The sequence below is a fragment of the Hippocampus comes genome, unplaced genomic scaffold (assembly GCF_001891065.2).
Source record: "Hippocampus comes isolate QL1 unplaced genomic scaffold, H_comes_QL1_v1.1 scaffold326, whole genome shotgun sequence".
Classification (NCBI taxonomy): Eukaryota; Metazoa; Chordata; class Actinopteri; order Syngnathiformes; family Syngnathidae; genus Hippocampus; species Hippocampus comes.
In genome coordinates, this window is record NW_017805930.1 from 471,618 (window position 1) to 485,133 (window position 13,516).

At 49.1% G+C, this 13,516-nt stretch overlaps 1 protein-coding gene across 6 annotated transcripts in view; it reads left to right on the forward strand.

The window, feature by feature from the left end:
* Positions 1–13,510, forward strand: part of shank1 (SH3 and multiple ankyrin repeat domains 1) — a 49,697-nt gene extending 36,187 nt beyond the window's left edge. For 4 of the 6 annotated variants that reach the window (XM_019889806.1, XM_019889805.1, XM_019889808.1 and 1 more), the window contains 12 exons: positions 1,904–1,986; positions 2,053–2,177; positions 2,886–3,021; positions 3,104–3,184; positions 3,879–3,887; positions 4,109–4,135; positions 4,208–4,264; positions 4,432–4,547; positions 5,508–5,622; positions 6,683–10,103; positions 11,078–11,965; positions 12,366–13,510. In XM_019889806.1, the coding sequence (XP_019745365.1) occupies positions 1,904–1,986; positions 2,053–2,177; positions 2,886–3,021; positions 3,104–3,184; positions 3,879–3,887; positions 4,109–4,135; positions 4,208–4,264; positions 4,432–4,547; positions 5,508–5,622; positions 6,683–10,103; positions 11,078–11,965; positions 12,366–12,444 (5,137 nt within the window). In that variant the 3' untranslated portion in view covers positions 12,445–13,510. The remainder of the gene's footprint in view (positions 1–1,903; positions 1,987–2,052; positions 2,178–2,885; positions 3,022–3,103; positions 3,185–3,878; positions 3,888–4,108; positions 4,136–4,207; positions 4,265–4,431; positions 4,548–5,507; positions 5,623–6,682; positions 10,104–11,077; positions 11,966–12,365) is intronic. The other 2 variants (XM_019889810.1, XM_019889809.1) reach the window with 2 other exon arrangements.
* The last annotated feature ends 6 nt before the right edge of the window (positions 13,511–13,516 follow it).

The following is a 13,516-nucleotide window of genomic DNA, read 5'->3' on the forward strand; positions in this document are numbered from 1 at the left end:
AGAGCCCAAAAAAACCCCCAAAAAAACCCACTTGCGCTTAGGTAGTCTATAGCATGCCCGACATATCCTGGCCACTTCCACAGTTGTAAACATCGGGCTGTAGCATGCTGCGCTTGCTTTTGCACAGAGATAAGTTGAATAATTGACGACGTTTCTGGACACGCCCCCGGACTCCAGTATGGTTGGAAGAAGCGGACTTGGGCACGGAACGCTTGCTCTTAGACGTGGATGAGACGTATCGATACAAACGTTGCAAGAGAGCCGAGGAAAACCGGCGCACTCGGCAATCCGTAGCATGCTCGGGGACACTAGACAACTTTGGGTTCAGTGTTCTGTGCCATGATGGTGCTCAAGCAGGCGTGCAAGTAAGCCTGGCTGGGGGATCGGATGGAATCGAAGAGCGAGGATAACCGAGCCAAAGCCTGCTAAGATACAGTCCCATCTGGGGTGCGTGTAGCTTTAAATATCAGAAGCTGTGTCCCGGCACGGAAAACAAAGAAAAACACTTGTACCCAAGTATTTGACCCCAAGTTTTTTTTTTTGTTTGTTTGTTTTTTGTTTTTTAGGGTATCACCCCCGGAAGAGGCATGATACCCCCAAAGCCGCAAGCATTTACTTGATTTTACGTCACTTCTCCTCCTGTTTGTTGATTGTCTGAGCTGAGCTTGCGGCACCGCAACACTGCTCTGATTCTTCTGTTGTGTGCGTGTGTGTGTGTGTGTGTGTGTGTGTGTGTGTGTGTGTGTGTGTGTGTGTGTATGAGAGAGAGAGGGAGAGAGAGAGAGAGAGAGAGAGAGAGAGAGAGAACAAGCGTCAAGAGTCTCGAAAAGGCTTGCAGAGCACAATGGGGGAATTAGTCTTAAACTGAACTACTCAGCTATTGGTGGCTGTACGGTAGCTTTATCCGCAGCTGTGTCACTTTTGTCGCTTTATTTTTATCTGTACAACTTTGGAAGAATTAAATAATGTTGTTGTTTTTTAACCTGTGCAACGTTTGGAAGATTTACGGTAATTTTATTCATCCCTGCACAGCTTTTGGAAGATTTGTGATAGTATTATTTGTATTAGTTTAAGATAAGATAAGAAAACCTTTATTAGTCTCGCAATGGAGAAATTCCCAACTTGTACAATTTATCGGGTACTTATGGTAGTTTTTTTTTTTTAACCTGTACAACCGTTCAGAGATTTACAGTTGTCTTGTGTTATTTCCCCCACAACTTTGGAGGATTTTTTTTTTTTTTTAAATAAATCCTGCGTGACTTTTGCGAATCCTATTTTAACCTGCATAACATTTCAGAGATTCAGAGTCTCACGTCAATCAGCACAACTGATGGAGGATTCTGGTTGTCTTATTTGAACCCGTGCAACTCTTGTAGGTGTCTTATTTTTAAATTGCTGTACTGCCGTTTTGACGGTTTTTACAGTAGCTCTGTATCACCTCAAGATGAGTTTAACCCATTTCCTTTGTTTCCGGATGTCGTATGTATTCAAAGTTATCGCTGGTGTTTATTAATAACTCCTGCTTTGAGGTGTTTATTATTATTATTTTTTTTTAATTCAGAGACCCGAATTAAAACCCATAGAGAATAAGCTTTGTGAAACTCAACCAGGCTGATAAAACAAAGCTAAGCCTTCAAAGATGTTGGACATCAATGCAAACATTTCTCTCCCTGGTTACTCGTGATTTAGTGGGTTTTTTTTTTTTTTGGTGTCACACACAATGTCTCATTTTATGCACGATGGGGTGTGCGTGCTCAAAGATGACAGTACGATCAAAGCGTCTCATCAGATGCTTTGACAACATTTTTCCCCCCCCCGCCTTTTTACCAGCTTACTGTTGTGCAGTGTGTAAGGTAGCGATACCGTTTGAAGTCTCGTTTTGGCCTTCTGTGTTCCCAACCAGCGACTACATCATCAAGGAGAAGACGGTGCTTCTGCAGAAGAAAGACAGCGAGGGCTTCGGATTTGTGCTGCGAGGTGCCAAAGGTGAGGAAGAAGAGCTCCGCACAACGGAAACAGCGAGGACCGTGTTCATTTCTCGCCATTTTGCAGCTCAGACCCCCATCGAGGAGTTCACCCCGACTCCCGCCTTCCCCGCCCTGCAGTACCTGGAGTCGGTGGACGAGGGCGGCGTGGCCTGGCGGGCCGGTCTCAGGATGGGCGACTTCCTCATCGAGGTAACCTGCACGTATTCGATTCAGATCAAAAAGTGAACATGAGACCAAATGTTCAGAGGTCCACCTTTTATTTCATGGCATTTACATCTAGAGTCCATTTAAAAATCTAGCAAATTTATGTGGGATTGCTGATAAAGTGATGACGCGACTCGTTAAAACAAAGATGATGTCACAAATAGTAGCAACGTGGTTCTGTGTTTAATTCGGCATGATGCAATGAAATCACATTAACTTATCTGATTGTCGGATGACTTCAAAACCTGCAAAAGTGCCTTTTAAAAATCGCATCCATCCCCCTTGTCTCAACAATAGGTTATGTGGAAGTCAGGGTTCTAACGAATGGCAATGCATGACCGCCTTCAGGGATATATACATGGGGAAAAAAAGCACAGCTTCTCAGTAAGCCACAGTAATAGTGATCGTTCCTTGCAGAGGATAAAGACTATATGACTGTGAGCATTGCTGTCTTATCTGTTTTCACTGTTTAAATATGTGAGTTGCATTAGGGGTTTTCTATGGCGTTTTGTATTATTTGTTAGCATAAAGCTAAACGGACTATCCGAAGGCAATATTCTTTGGTTCATGAAGCAACTTGAAAACCTGTTTAAAAAATTTTTAAAAAAATCGCAATGGCTTTCAAAAAAAATCCAAAGTCGGTAGCCGCACTGATAAGTGGCGAGCAGGAAAAAGAATCTAAACCTCTTCCAGGTCAACGGTCAGAACGTGGTGAAGGTGGGTCACCGCCAGGTGGTCAACATGATCCGGCAGGGCGGCAACAGTCTGATGGTCAAGGTTGTCATGGTGACCCGCAACCCAGACATGGAGGAGGGCGCCCGCAAGAAAAGTAAGGCATCAAGAACGGGTGAATTAGATGAAGCAATCCTCACGAGTGACCTCTTGTGGCCATCGTTGTGCTTGCGTTGCAGTCCCGCAGCAAAGCAAGAGGCTGAGCGCACCCGCCATCGCCCTGCGGTCCAAGTCCATGACGTCGGAGCTGGAGGAGATGGGTGAGTCAACGCTTTCAGATTTCTTTCAAGGGCGTACTTTTCAAGTAACGCTGCTTTTACTTTGTTACATTAACCCGTTCATGCACCAATAATGATAACATGATGAGCTGTCCACTGCAGTAACCGCAGTCCTTAAAAGGGTGAAGCCACATTCTGTCTTATTTAAGCCTTGAAGAAAAGAGGACTTCTGCTTATAGCAGCGCAGGAAAAGTGACAGTGATGATTGATCAATTTGAGTGAATCAAACTCAAAATGTGGATTATTTAAAAAGCAAGAATGTGTTGATTTCTTTCCATTTATTCATGAAATTTGCACAGGCCTGATTGGGTGGCCCGACACAGTCACGTATTGACATCGGGCCACCACGCCACTGTTCATGTTAGACCCTGTTACTTTTTTTTTTTTTTTTTTAATAATGATGTAATTTGTCATTGTCATAATTTGTGACATTATAGAGCAACAATGATGATATTTTTGTTTGCTTTTTCTGAAGCTTTTTTTCCCGACAAATATCCAAATATGATTTTATAAAATTTATGGCGGGCAAATTTACAATTGAGGAATGTTTTCCCTCCGGTCCTGTAGGTGGCAGTAATGCTTATTGCAAACCAGGTTCCAACCATTGAATTAATGCAGACTGATGATTTCTTCTGTGTTTTTGTCTCCTCGTGGTGCCACCGGAATGTTTCAACAGTGGAAAGAGGTGCAAGTTTTTATTTTATTAATTTGATCACGTTATTTTAATGTCCTTAATGTATAACGAATGCTTGTAAAAAAGTGTCTTGGGATAATTTGAGTTGTCACATGCAAGACAGTATTTGCACCCAAGTGCATGTCCCGCTCCGGGGAACGTTATTAGTATTCCGCATAACTATGCTGTCATGCTCCCGCCAAAGACGAGTGTCCTTTTTGTCCTCCTCGCAGCTGCCACCCCGTGGAAAAAAAAGTCAGGTAATCTCCCGCCCACTCTTTCGTTGTTTTCATCCCGATCGTGTGTGTGGTCACTCTTTCTCCTGCTTTCAGAACTGGAATCCTCCCAAGTGGCTGAGAAGAAGAGGACAGTCTATCAGATGGCTCTGAGTAAGACCACGTCGACGCCGGCATCGTCACCCCGTCTTCCGCGTCCCGTCTTTTTTCCCCGTTTATTCCATTTTGCGTGGCTGCCGTCCCCTTTTTTTCCTGTTTCATTGTCATGTGCGTTCCCTCCTCTTCCGTCCTTCCTTTCTTTCCCTCGCTCTTGCTCTCAGATAAACTAGATGAAATTCTTGCAGCGGCTCAGCAGACAATCAGCACGAACGAGGCGTCGGGGCCGCGGGCACAGGGCCCCAAACGGGACAGGGGACGGACTTTCTATAGCAACGAGGTGTGTGACTGTGCGTGGGTGTGTCCTATGTACAAAGTGGACATTCAAAACAAATACATTCTCAGTTTTTGTCGTTCCCTACGGTCGAGTTGCTCTCTATTCTTGTTTTTTTACTTTCATTTTATCCTCCCTGAATTCGGCTTTTCTGTCTTTTGCTGCAATCTTTTTTGGCTTCTTTACTTCCTATCCTCCTTCCCTCAGACTTCTCACTCCACTTTTTACTCATGCCTCCTTGCTGACTTCCTTCTTTCATTTCAAGCTTTTTTTTGTCTTTCTTCCTGACCTCCTTCCTTGCACTTAAAATGTTTTGCCTTCTTCCTGCGTCTTTCTCCAGCTTTCGTGGCCATCCTCTCTTCTTGACTTTGTTCCCTCGTCTCTGCTTCCTGCCTTTGTACCCCAATCCTTCCCTCCTTATTTCCTTTGCTGCCTGCTTCCGTCTGTCCTTCCTTCACCACCTCCTTCTTTCCTTCCTTCCATATCAGACCTGCGTTTCCCCCTTCCTTCTTCCCTTCTTTTTTCCTTCCTTCCTACCTTTTTTTTTTAGATTTTGTCCTAACTTTGTTCCCCATTCTCCTTCCCTCAGAGCCACTTCTTTTCTTCTTAATCTTCCTTCCTTTTTGCTTTCCCTCCACCTCAAACCTGCTTTCTCTTCTTTCCTTCCTGACCACTTTCCTGCTGTCCGACCTCCCTAACCTTCCCTCAAACCAAAGCTTTTCATTTTACATGCTTCCTTCTCTTAAAACTACTTTTCTGCCTTCCCATCTTCATTCCTTCCTTCTTTCCTTCTTTGCAACCAGTCAAATACTGCTTTAGAATCCACATTCTTTGTTCTCGACATCAATGATCAGTCATTCATCAAGGTACCTGTAAAAACACAAGTCATTTTAGAAACTTACTTGTGACCCAGTGTCTAGAAGCTAAATGCCAGTTTTTGTAAGAAATCAATGTCTGCTCTTTCAGCCAAACTACGCGGACCAGGCGGTGTCGGCGTCTGGCCTGGTTCTGGCCTACGAGCGGGCCCACTACGCCACGCCTCACGCAGCCCCGCACGGTATGCTGCGGCAAAAATCCATCGGTGAGGTGGTTTGTTTCTCCTACCCGTCCGTCTGTCCGCCCTTGAGTCCATCCGCCTGTCTGTCTGTCCTCTGGACCCGCTGGGGGAGGGTCTACTTGTGCTGGTCTCTGTGTGTCTGTGGCGCTTCCCTGTCTATGTGGAAGGCCACTGTTGTGTTTCTCTCATGTGCTTATGCTGTCAACATAGTAATTCTAATAATTATTGTGTACACTTGACTGTTGTCGTTGAGTCGCTGGGTGCAATTTATTCTTGTATACTTGTATGCATACATTGGTGTCATAGAATTAGTAACATTACAATTCACACCAGTGTTTTTAAGTAGTGGTTTTGACTGTTGAGGTGTAAAAACTGCTGTTGAAATCACAAAAACCCAGGCTTACCTTTAATAATGAACCATGTCGATCTGCATTGCAGGTGTGCCTCACGCGTCCTTTTTTTGCGGGGGGGTTGGGGGGGCAGGCATTCTTTTACACAAATGTAAAACAACTTGACCACAAAGACAAAAAAATAATTAAAATTAGTTGCCCATAGAACACTGTAGCTTGACTTGGAAGACTTGCGACTACGTTGAATGTACTGAAACTTACCGTGTATGCAGTATTTTTCTTCCCCAATAAAGCCTTCTCTTTCTTCGTGTCACAAAAAAGGCCAAAGAAAAAGTTTACTGCACTGAGTTAATCCTTTCACACTACCGTCACGATGTGCCAACATGATTTTTCTGAACTTTTTGAGTGAATTCCAAATTATCCGACAGAAGGAGCAACATTTTCCATGATGTTTTTTCCATTTCCACCAGTGAGCCCTGGAGGGGTCACAAGGTGTCACTCTTAGTCTTTTCTCATTTTACTCCACTCTTTACTGCTTCTATATTGTAACATGACAATGTACAGTAACACAAACTGACGTGTAAAGTAAGTAGCCCAAGACTTGAGGACAGACTTGGCGGTGGGTAGACGGGCAGGTAGATAAGACAAACATCCTCAGTTTTCCTGTGCCTGATGTAGCTGCTTTAGGAAGTCAAATTCAACTTCTCTGGTTTCTTCCTCCTTTGTGATTCCAGGGGTGCCCGAGGAAGAGAAGCAGTTCCTGCATCCTCCGGCTATGAAGTTTGCCCGCAGTCTATCAGTGCCTGGCCCGGATGACATCCCTCCACCCCCAACCACAGCGCCACCAGACCCTCCCTTTTCCTCTGCACCTCCCCTCGGTTGGCGAGCCAAGGCGTCCCAGCAGCCCCCCGTCTCTGTGTCACAGTCCTCGGTCGTTTCCTCATACTACCAGCCCTACTCCCAGGCGGTGCACTTAACCCAAGTGGGCCGGGAGAGGGCAGGCGGCTCAGCAGTGGACCATTCACCTTTCTATTCCCACGTGGGCGCCCACACTGTCCAAAGCAGGACAGCTGCGCGTAAGGTTGCCTATACCGGAGAGCCTATCGGTGGGGCTGGGGCCGTCAAAGCAGCTGGTCTTCGGAGGGGCTACAGCAGCACCGTACCCCCGTCCAGCATCGCGACCGTCATGCCGCAACAACAACAGACAGGTCAACCGCAACGGGTAGAGCGCAGCCTAACTGGAGCAGGGGGTCCTAAAGGTGTTGCCCGGAGAGGCAAGGGTCCCCTGGTGAAACAATCCAAGGTGGAGGACCTGCGAGCAGCCCATGGCACACAAGGGGGCAAAGTGGAGAAGAGCTCCATCCCCATCCCCACCATCATCGTCAAGGCCCCGTCCACCAGCAGCAGCGGCCGTAGCAGCCAGGGCAGTAGCGTGGAGGCCGATACCCCCGCCCCTGGGGAGGCGGAAGAATCCAAAACTCCCCATGGTCCTCCTCCTCGTACGCCTGCTCCTCAGCCCCCTGCACCTCCCTCCGTCCCCGCACCGCCTCCCCCGTCTCTGCCTTCCATGCGAGCCCAGGACGGGTTGGACTTCACCAGCCAGTTCGGGGCGGCCGTCGTGGGTGCGGCTCGCCGGGACCGCGAACGCTTTCACGAAGCCCGCAGGAAGAGTGCCTCCTTGTTCATGTCCGCAGATGAGGACATGGGTTTCGGTAGTGATGGTGTGGGAGGACTAACGCGGGCTCACCTGTCGCAGCAGCAACTCAACACGCAAGCTGAAAGTTCGAACTCCAAGCTTCGGCCTTCAAAATCCATCGACGAGGGCATGTTCTCCGGAGACACCTTCATCCACCACACCCGCAGCATGCCTCCAGCCTTTGGACTACCAGAGTACTCCTCACCCGCCCTGGACTATCAGCCCAAGTCTGTTCCTGCTGACCTGTACACCGCTGCAAGCAGACAGCCCACCGCCTCCTCGACTTTCATTCACCCCCTGACAGGAAAAGCTCTGGATCCCACGTCGCCCCTCGGGCTCGCCCTGGCAGCCAGAGAGCGTGCCCTACGGGATGACAGTCGGTTGAGAAGGGGCCCAGAGCGCCCCTTCATGCGCCAGATGTCCAGTGTTGTCTTCCCTTCGTCTACTATCACCTCGCAGCCAGTGTCGTCCTCTGCCCAGTCCTCCAGCTCCTACTTGGTTACTTCCTCTTCCCTGGCCGCCACCACTCCTTCCGTTGGACGGCCACCCTCACCGAGAATCCTCCGAGGGGGCGTGTGGGCTGAGGAGGGCGCAGGCGGCGGCGAAAGAGAACGCGAAGGAGGCGGCGCTCGCGAGGGACTCAGAGTTCGCTTCTCGGAGGACAAAACGGTCCACACGCACCCTTACCAATCCCAGCCGTATCAACCCGGCTTCAAGGAGCGAGAGCGGTCAGCGGACCGAGGGAGGGAGGCCTCTAGGGAACGAGAGCGGGAGAAAGAGCATGAGGGCTACGTGAAGAGAGCTGAACAGTCCGCTAATGAGCAGGCATCCCAGCAGCCTCGGCGGCCTTCGTTCCTCAGAATGGAGAGTCAAACCGACGCTTACATCTTGTCCCGCACCACAAACTCCACCCTACCAACCAGTTCTCAACAGACGACCAACGTTACTGGGAACACCGGGTCTGGCCTGATGGTTCTTCCACCGCCCGCCCCTTCGGTGGACGCGGACGATGAATTTGTCTACGCAGACCCCCTCCCACCGCCATTAGAGTTTGCCAACAGCTTCGACAGGGGATACTCACAACGCCGGCTTCTCCCCAACCTAACCCAACAGAAGATACTTCCTCCTCTGCCTCCCCCACCACCTCCACCACCGCCGCCTCCACCTCCGCCCCCGCCCGTTCAAAAAGAACTGTTTGGAAGCACGTTTCCCACCCACACGCCCCTACCTTCGCCCCAGGCGGGTGACTCCACCGCCTCCAGCCTCACGTCTTACGACAGCGAGGTAGCTAACCTGACTCAATCTGCTCACTCCCCCTCCCAGACTTCGCCCAACCCACCTCCTCCTCACTCACCTTCTATCTTGCAGCCCACGTCAACAAGCGGACCCCCACCTCCACCCTCAGTGTCGCCGCCCCCGCCTCCCGGCTCCTATCACAGGCCCTTGTCCGTGTCCCATCCACACCACCTGTACAATAGCACCCATGCTCCTGGGCGCTCCTCACCCACTCCCCCGCTCACTGTAACTCCACCCCCTGCCTACCGGGGCCCCGCAGCCCTTTCCTCCACGGCTGTCACCTCCGCCCCTGTGCGGGCCACAGGCTCATTTGCCATGACCACAAGCTGTGCCGCCACAACCACCGCTGCTGCCACCACAACAAGCACCTCCACACAGCTCTACCATGAGCGAACGCACACCACATACGCTGCCCCCATCCAGGGCACCCACCACAGGACAGGGGAGCGCCACCGTCCACCCCCCACGGCTAAGAAGGGAGAATCCCAGGAGACGGTGGTGGACTCGGGCATAGAAGAGCTGGACAGCCGCAGTAGTAGTGATCACCACTTAGACAGCATCCTGGCAAACGTTCGGGCTGATAGGTTGTACCGAGGGGAGAGGGGGGGCAACCGGTTAGCAGGGGGAGCAGTAGAATCGGCGGAACGTGGGGATTTTCTTGAGTCGTACGTGAGCTACACGGACGGGCAAACTTTCGAGATGCAGAATGCCACAGCAGCAGCATCAACCTACCCGAAAAGCAGCCGGTTCAGGGAGGGAAGTCGAGGGGGCGAGCTCCACAGACAGACAAGCACTGCCCCCGCGTCCTTCCACTCTCACAGGCGAAGGGATGACCATGAACAGGAAGAGGAGGGGGCAGAGGAGGGTGCCACGACGGAAGACGAAAGCGGCCAGGACGGATACGGGATGAGGGACATGCAAAATTTTGGACGTCCCAGCTCACCTTATTTTGAGCGCCCACGCACTCCTGAAATGAAGCCTCTTTGGGGTGAAGGACCATTGGGCGGTGACACCGGGGGGCAGTTTGGGGCACTTTTAGAAGGGAAGAAGATTTACCCTCCTGCTTCGAGTATGAAGCCAAACATGATCAATGACCTGAGCGGCAAACTGCAGCAAAGAACCAAGGACAACTGGAGCAGCCAGAGACCACTGAGCAGACACAGGTACACGGGCCTTTTTGTCGCTTCGTGACCTTTAGATCAGAGGTGGGGGACTCGATTCACATGACATGACGTCAAGTCAGACTAAGTCGCCAATTTTTAGGACTTTGAACTTTTGTTTGTATAAAATTATGGAAGACTCAGCTTTAACTGATTCACATGACTTGACTTCAAGTCAGTCTAAGGACAATTTTAGGACTTTGAACTTGTTTGTATAAAATTATGGAAGACTCAGCTTTAACTTCGTATTCACGAGGCTTGACTTGACTTGGACTTGCTCTCCCTGACAAATCTTTCCTGTTTACATTTGGAGAAATTGCATTTTGTTCCATTTTGTTTGTTTTTGAAAGAACAGTTAGTAGAGTACAGAGGCTGCCTCGTGGAACATGTATTATGGGGGAGAGAGTTCCAAAGATTGTTTTTGATAAAATTCTGGAAAAACTATAGCAACATGCAAGGTTTCCAACTCAAAGGTAAGACACAGAACAATGCGATTTAATTTCATCTGTCAATATAAAACCGACAAAGCTAGGTAAGCTACAGTATGTTAACTTCACACTTTGGTTCATTGATCGCTTGTCAATCATGAACTAAGTTTCATGTTGGTTCTCTGTTGAATTGTGAGGAAAAAGTAATAGAGTGGTTGAGATGGAGAAATATTCAAATCTGTGATTGCAAATGAGTTTAGCTAATTTATCCAAGTACCAATGTCAGTCCGGGTACATTTGTAAGTACAAAGCGCAAAGGGGCTCATGAGCAAATAGGTTGTGAGTGAGCAAAATTGGCTGACTTGACTTGCTAAACCCAAGTCAGTTTCTCGAAATTTAATGAGGACTCGACTCGACTTACTAGATTATTACTTGAAACTTGAAGGTTAAAACCTGATACTTCGGTTGACTTGCGCACCCTTATTCCCATTTTATCTTCTCATACATCGTCCAAACCTCTCGACGTGACTTTCTCTTTTTCTTCCTCAGATTCTCAGAAGATTCAGCCTCAGCTCTGAGTCCCCCGTCGGCTCGCTCCCCGTCACCGTCGCCAATCTCTTTATCGCAACCTTCCCTGTGCCCGTCCCCGACCCCCGCCTCCCAGTACCCCAACTGGGGGCGTTCGCCATCCCCTCAGCCTCCTGCCCCCTCACAGCCTCCCCGTTCACATTCCCCACTGTCCCCGACATCATATTCCCCATATCCGACTTCCCCCAAGCACAGACCTGTCTATCGGACCAAAGCACTCGAGTTCCAGTTCATCCCGAGTCGTGAGTCCCGCAAGGACCCTCACATGCTCCAGCGCAAACGGGCACCCAGTCCTCTCATCTCCCCGTCGGAGAGGCCCAAATTGGGCCCGCCCCGTCCCTCGTCACTCCCTCTGCTTCCCACTTCGCCCCTGTTCAGTGCCATGTACGATCTACGGGGCTCAATCACCCCACCCTCACCCGGTAACGCGCTTGGGGACCCCTACTTCTCACCCTCGCCACCCCTCTTTGCACCTTCCGGGGCCCCTCCTCCTCCAAACTCCACCTTGGTTGTTTCCCGCTCTCTTTCTCCCACTCACTTCCTGTCCGGGACGTCTTCACCACCCCTGCACCCGCTCCCCCCACCTACCTGTCTGAGCTACCCCCACCTGCCGCCACCATCCCCGAACAAGCCCTTCGCCTCCAAGCCGCTGCCCTACTGGACCAAGTTCGACGTGGCCGACTGGCTGGGCTACCTGAATCTGGCCGAGCACCGTGAGCGCTTCCTGGACAACGAGATTGATGGCACCCATCTGCCCTCGCTCACAAAGGACGACTACCTGGATTTGGGCGTCACCCGCGTAGGCCACCGGATGAACATAGAACGGGCCCTGAGGTCGGTGATTGACAGGTATGGCTACAGATTGACTGATGAGAGCGAGGTTGTCGCGTTAAACTGGCATGGATGGTAGAGTGGTCCGCTTTATTTAAGATTTAGATTCAGAAAGTGACTCTGAGTCAGACCTGCTGACCACTGAGAAACAATGCAACCAGAAATCCAACATTGACACCAAGTTTGAAATCGTCAGCTACAAAACTTAATTGTATATTTTAAGTCTATCCTGGCTCATCTTTGGGGAGTGAAGTATTCAATGAATTTTAGACGCACCATTTTGGAATGTGGGAGGAAAAGAGATTCAAACCCAGACGTTCTGGCATGCTTAGCACTATTTTAATCTTAGCGAGCAAATTTTAAGTCGTCAGCTAAACAAACCAACAAAGTCCAACTTGGTTTTTTTGGTGTCCTCCAGGCTCTCCAGCAGCCCCTTCCCCATGTCGGTGCTCTCACCTCGAGACGAGGGGAGGATGGATGACGGGAGTCGCAGTTGAAGTGGCGGTAGAGGAGGAATTCACTTGAATAGGTCGGTGCAAGAAGTCGGTGGATTGTCCCGAAAAGTCACGGAAGATGACGCGGTGTTTCAAATGGAATCGCCGGGATATGGTAGGACAAACAAAGGGCTCCCCGTATGTGACCCGTTCATCCCCAAATGCCGTTTGGCAGCGCCATGACATCACAATAGCAAAACTGACCAAAGGAATGGTCCGAAATCCAAAACAGGAGCCCGAGAAGGTTTTTGGTTGACACTGGAGAATATGTCCAGGCTTACCTCAGCGCTGTGATCGACATCCGACGTCACTTTTAATGACAAATGTACAGACTGGTCACTGTATCCTGTTGTAGCATAAACAAGTGCCCAGACCCACAACATCAAAAATGGTACACACACAATGGAAAGTCCTTTGAGCATTTGGTCCCTATCATACTAGTGCGATGAATTGTCCATGTACTAGTATATTTTGTCCTTGCTTTTAAGACAATTCAGCACACTAGAACAACTCTCCAACTTCTGATGTTTCTTTTTTTTTTACTGCTGTATGACATTTCTGTGCACTGGCAGAACAAGCATGTTACTCACCAGGCAAATCTGTGCACTAGTTGACAATTTTATGCTTCTAGTATTACTAATGAAGCACTAGGTGTTAACTAGTCGAATTTTATTATGTCTTACTAGTGACATACAATTGTAAAATAGTGGACAGTTTTGCCTCATGAGTAACATGCAGTTGTTCTACTAGTGCGCCCCAGTCAGTCTACCAGTGCAAGAAATGTCATACAATAGTGGAATGCACTAGAGGAAAAATCACTGCTAAGACAGTAATTCTACTAATTCAACCTAGTCATTGTAGTAGTGTACCCCACTTGTTCCATAAGTGTGCCCTTGTCTTTCTACTAACGTGCTGAATTGTATTGGTAGAGGCAGCAAATAGCATACTAGTATACTAGTACATACACCAATCAGGGCGCTAGTAGGATATCGAATAAAAGCCCAATTTACAGACAAAAATACACTTCCAAGGCACACTTAAACTTTATGGGATGCATGTAGGTCTTTTATTCATA